The sequence below is a fragment of the Coffea eugenioides genome, chromosome 8 (assembly GCF_003713205.1).
Source record: "Coffea eugenioides isolate CCC68of chromosome 8, Ceug_1.0, whole genome shotgun sequence".
Taxonomy (NCBI): Eukaryota; Viridiplantae; Streptophyta; class Magnoliopsida; order Gentianales; family Rubiaceae; genus Coffea; species Coffea eugenioides.
The window spans coordinates 36964538-36970409 of record NC_040042.1 but is presented as its reverse complement, the minus strand read 5'-3'; the positions used below and the strand labels follow the sequence as shown (position 1 = coordinate 36970409).

Sequence of the window (5872 nt, the reverse complement as noted above, 5' to 3'; positions counted from 1 at the left end):
ATATACTCACATTCATTGTATCCTATAACAGAATCATTACCTGGATTTTCTCAAAATCCACCAAAGATTTTAGACAATATTTTATCGTAATTCTACTCTTGTTTGTTAGGCAAATGAAGAAAACAAAAATCAATTACCTAGATTTTCTAACTCGTTATTAAACTTAATTTTCACCTATGTGATTATGTGAAGGCATATACTCACATTCATTGTATCCTATAACAGAATCATTACCTGGATTTTCTCAAAATCCACCAAAGATTTTAGACAATATTTTATCGTAATTCTACTCTTGTTTGTTAGGCAAATGAAGAAACAAAATCAATTACCTAGATTTTATAACTCGTTGTTAAACTTAATTTTCACCTATGTGATTATGTGAAGTCATATACTCACATTCATTGTATCCTATAACAGATTAATTACCTGGATTTTCTTATATTTCACCAAAGATTTTAGACAATATTTTATCGTAATTCTACTGTTGTTTGTTAGGCAAATGAGGAAAACACAGTCAATTACCTAGATTTTCTAACTCGTTGTTAAACTTAATTTTCACCTATGTGATTATGTGAAGGCATATACTCACATTCATTGTATCCTATAACAGTTTTTGTATTTCGCTTTAATTTTTCAAAAGACCAACACCTCAGAACCCTTTCTCGCATCCTTAATTTTGTAGTGTAACTATTAGTGATACTTCCATAAATTCAATTACTGAGGTCATGACAGATATTATAATAGTATGTGACAATGAAATACTGACTCAAGTTGTGAAATAATTTATCTATAACTATTAAGTCACGTGTTCGAGTTGTCAGGAAAGTGGTTTGAGAATTCTAATCATTTCTTTGAAAAAATTTTAAAAACACTAATATGATAGTATGTTGGTCAAAACCTAAGTTAGACGCGTTATTGGTTCAAGTTATCAAGGGATATGCAGAAACCCTACTTATCCCTACAAAAAAGAAAAAATATAATAGTATGTTGACCAAAACCCAAGTTAAACACGTCATCAATTATTTTGTAAAGTAGATGATATCGTTTCCTATTAAAGAAATTACTTGGACAAGTTGGACAGAGGATATTAAGCCTTGAGATTACAACTTTATAATGGTATCTTTTTCCTTTAATTTATTTTTTATTCTTTTATTTCCTGCATCACTGCCCTATATATATGGTATCTTGACTTTGCTAAAATTGATATTCCAAGCTTGGCAATCTAGCTAGTAGCATAGTAGCTATCATGGGTACAGTTTCAGGAGCATACAAAGATGTTCCTATGCATCTCAAACATGTTATTCCTCTGGATTTTGAGTCCACAAAAGTGGTTCCAGAATCACATATATGGCCAGAAACAGAAAATTTTCCATTATCTGATCGTGTACTCCCCTCTGATGATGATGAAAAATCAAAATCATGGATCCCTGTCATTGATCTCATGGCTCCCAATGTAGTGGAACTCATTGGCCATGCATGTGAAACATGGGGAATTTTTCATCTCACCAACCATGGTATTCCCTCCAGCCTTATTCATGATGTTGAGTCCCAGGCTAGAAGACTCTTTTCTCTTCCAACCGAGCAAAAGCTGAAGGCCTTACGATCGGCCGGCGGAGCCACCGGCTACGGTGCTGCCCGGATGGTACCGTTTTTGACCAAATATTTGTGGCATGAAGGGTTCCTTATTGCAGGTTCTCCTGTTGAGCACGCTAGTGTACTTTGGCCCCATGACCACAAAACTTTTTGGTAAGTCCGTTTATTTGGTAGTATTTGGTAATTGTCCATGCACGTCGACAAACTGACAAATTTGTACTGCCTACTTAAATGAAAATTAAGGTTGTACTGGAATTTATTTCATTCCTTTTAATTGATTTTTTTTTTTGAGGTTCAATACATCATTTCCCTTGATTTTTCATCCATCTCCATTTTTATCAAAATCAACTCAAAAGATGAATAAAAAAAATCCTAATCCCCTTGTCTTAACTCTTTTCCCTTCTAAGCGTATTAAAACTGCATCCTCACGCTTGCTGACTTTAAGTTGCACTTTTTTTTTTTGGTTTGGGGGCATAGTTTTGGATAAAATGATTAAGGTTAAGGCTATCCTTAACAAGTTTAAGAGTTAGGGAACGCTTTAAGTAGTTTAAATACTAAACTGCAAGTATGCAAAATCCAAGTTGTCATTCAAAATAATTTCGCTAAAGACATTAGATTAGACACATAAATGAAATTTAATTCAAGTATAGTACTATTAGATTACTGTGTAAGCGAAAATGATTGCGTTTTAATTAATTATTATTACCTGCTTATGTATACATTTAGTGATGTGATGGAAACTTATCAAAAGATGATGAATTCCTTGGCACACCAACTCTTGCTTCTGATGTTGAAGTGGCTAGAAGTCTCTGAAGATGAACTGAACTGGAAACTATCAATGTCCCAAGATGCATTGTTACTCAATTCCTTTCCAGCCTGCCCAGATCCCAAAAGTACCATTGGTTTAGCCCCTCACACAGATTCATTGCTCATTACCATTCTTCATCAAAGTCAAGAGGGTTTGCAGATTTTTCGCGACGGATTCGGATGGGTGACAGTTTCACCCATTGAAGGAGCTCTTGTGGTCAATTTTGGTAATCTTATGGATATATTGTCAAATGGCAAGTTCTCTGGCATTCTGCATCGTGCTTTTGTCAACCAGATTAGGCACAGGATTTCTGTTGCCTACTTCTGCTATCCTCCAATTGATTCCCAGGTTGCACCATTTGCTAAGTCTGAATGTCCCATTTATAGTTCTTTAACAGTGAAGGAATATCTTGAAATCAGGGCCAAGCATATGGAGGATGCACTTTCTGTGATCAAAATAAAATGATATCATATACCCAACCCTGAAACATATGTAATCTGTTTTATTCGTTTGGTAAAAAACCTAGTGAACTCCTGATAGCTTTCTGCCATGCTAGACGATCCTAGTAAACAGTGGCGGAGTCAGGACCTATAACCAGTGGAGGCAATATTGTACACACAAATTGCTCTCACTAGTATGAAAAAAAAATTGAATAAAGATTATGTTTTTATTATGAGTTTTTTTTTGTGTAGTGTAAAAGTATTGAAATAATTTCCTATTTAAGTAATAATCAATTTTGTCATTTAATAACTTTTAAACATTTGTACCATAGAAGAGATATCTAAAATAAATAGATTGCTTGGGGAGGTAATGTGAGACAAATGAGAACTTCTCGTAATATAGAGGATAGTGTTAGGAGAAAAGAGTGTTTTTTAAAATTAAGAGGAAGCAAGTATTAGTGAAATTTAAAAATTTTATAAAGTGTCAAGACTATTCTCTAAATTTTCAAAAGTTAAGGTGGGGCAATTAATTGCTCACCCTCAATGCCATGTCGCTCTGCCACTACTAGTAAACAGGTATAGTCTAGCATGCATTTTCTGTAATCAATATTAAAGTATTTATCTTGTAAAGCAATTCAGATTGTGGTCTACTCAATAACTTAAAGTATCTATAAACTTAGCATGGTCTACTCAATAACTTCAATTCTTTTTCAATAAAAAGCTTAAACAATTCACCATACCAGTTCTACCAAATTTGCCCGTTTCACTGCCTTTTCTACGTTTTTTCAAAGAACCAATCTTCTCCTCTTTTCAAAAGAATCATAATCATGAACTTTAGCACAAAAATAGAGCAAGTAAAATATGCTACCAAGAACACAACAATTTTTGAAAAATTAAATACACCATTGAAGTTATTAAAAAAAAACAAAACACTTATTTAATCTAGACTCTAGAGATTATATGCCAGGGATACGAGGCGGGAACGGTCATCAGATTGACCGTTCCCAAGCGGTCTCCTCACAAGCAGAAAGGAAAGGCGAGAAATGAACCACGTCAGCAGCCTTCAGCAGACGTCCAAAACGACGTCGTTTCAATATAAATAAGGGGAAAAAAATAGAATTGGTGTTGATCGTAACGGACCGTCAGCAGCAATGGCAAGCAAAGTCCCGCCAAAAATGAAATGTTCCCATGAAGAGCCCCACTTACACTCCCTCCCAAAGGAAGCGGTTGCTGAAATTAACAAATGTAAAAAAATAGGGCAAGATTGGAGTGGAGAAACTAAAAGAGAAAACTAGAAGACGGGCAACAAAGTGCGACATTGCCAAAAGTTGTGGAACAGCGTCATTGTTGAAGGAAAATAAGAGCAAGGAGAAGGAAGAAGTGGTGGCGGAAGGACAAGTTTTTGGTGACTGAGTTTAATAAAAGAAGAAGAAAGTTGAACCCAAGTTCGAAAGTGGAAGATCGTGGGATTCGAAAGTAGTGAACGACCACAAATCAGTCAGGTAAAACATGAGGAAGCCTAGAATGATATAGTAATGCGTGTAATTTGACCAAAAAGTGAAAAAACCTTATTTTCTGGATGTTGTTGGTGTACACTATGATGATTGTATAGAGGGATGTCACACATGCATGATTTTGTGTATAGTAATTGATAAGTGCAGCGTGATAGGAGTATTACGTGTTAGTCTTTGATCGTCGAAACAGGATAGTGGGAAAGGAGGGGGAAATGTTGCAGCACAACCGCTTGAGAAAATGTGTGCATGGGTTTGGGAGGGAGTTCATAGGTGTAAAAAATTGGTGTACGTTATAATTACTATATGCTGAATAGATGTACAATGTGTTGAGTGTGTGATACACTGCGTTATCAAATAGTCACAAGATTATTCAGTGAAGGATGGGTCATATAGCATATTGGCTAAAAATTATGTTATGATATGTGAGAAAAAAATGACATGGAGAAACATTGATATGGTGTGTTAAGTGTAAAGTATTAACATAAGAAATGTTAGTCTGGGATGGGTATGTTGTATTTAATATTTCAAATCTGTATGTCTAGTGTAGCAGTTGATGTGCATGAATACAATATTGGCTAAGTCTTACTTTTTGTGGACTAACAGGCACAGAGAAGAAATAGAGTACAAATGTTAGTGTAAAATTGGTATGTCGTATTTTGATCTTCATTACTGTATGTCTATTATATTAGTTCAAGTGCATGAACACAATGTTAGATAAGCCATACATGTTGTTGGATAACTGTTATATGGTTTGGATTAACAGGTACAGGACAGAAAGAGAACAGAAATGTTAGATTGAAAATGGAATGTGGTATTTGGGACTGCATTGATGTATGTTTATTGTAATAGTTGTTGTGCATGAACAAAGTGTTGGATTAATGTTACATGGTGTGGATTAACAAGTACAGAGAAAAAACAGAGTAGAAATGTTAGTGTGTAATTGGTATATCGTATTTGAGACTTCGTTGGTGTATGTTTATTGTATTCGTTGCTATGCATAAACGCAATGTTGGATAACTGTTACATGTTGTGGATTAACAGGAATAGGACACAAACAGAATAGAATTGATCGTTTGAAATTTATATGTCGTATTTGGGTCATCATTGGTATATGTTTATTATATTAGTTCGTTTGCATGAACACGGTGTTCCATAAGTGTTACTTGTTGTAGATTAATAGGCACAGAGAAGAAACAGAGTAGAAATTTTAGTGTCAAATTAGTATGTCGTTTCTGGATGTTCATTAGTGTATGTCTATTCTATTAGTTCACGTGTATGAACACAATGTTGGATAAGTCTTATATGTTGTTGGATAACTATTACATGGTGTGGATTAACAGGAATAGGACAGAAAGAAAAGAGAAATGTTAGATTGAAATTGAAATGTCGTATGTGGGACTGCATTGATATATGTTTATTGTATTAGTTCTTGTGCATGAACAAAGTGTTGAAAAGTGTTACATGGTGTGGATTAACAGGCACAGGCCAGAAAGAGAAGAGAAATGTTAGATAGAAAT

General features: G+C 34.6%; 1 protein-coding gene across 1 annotated transcript; it reads left to right on the top strand.

Annotated features, from left to right (window-relative positions):
* Positions 1-1246: 1246 nt before the first annotated feature.
* Positions 1247-2866, top strand: LOC113780669 (gibberellin 3-beta-dioxygenase 1-like). Its single transcript, XM_027326450.1, has 2 exons — positions 1247-1642; positions 2390-2866. Exons 1-2 carry the CDS (start codon positions 1247-1249, stop codon positions 2864-2866), a joined length of 873 nt encoding a protein of 290 aa, XP_027182251.1.
* The last annotated feature ends 3006 nt before the right edge of the window (positions 2867-5872 follow it).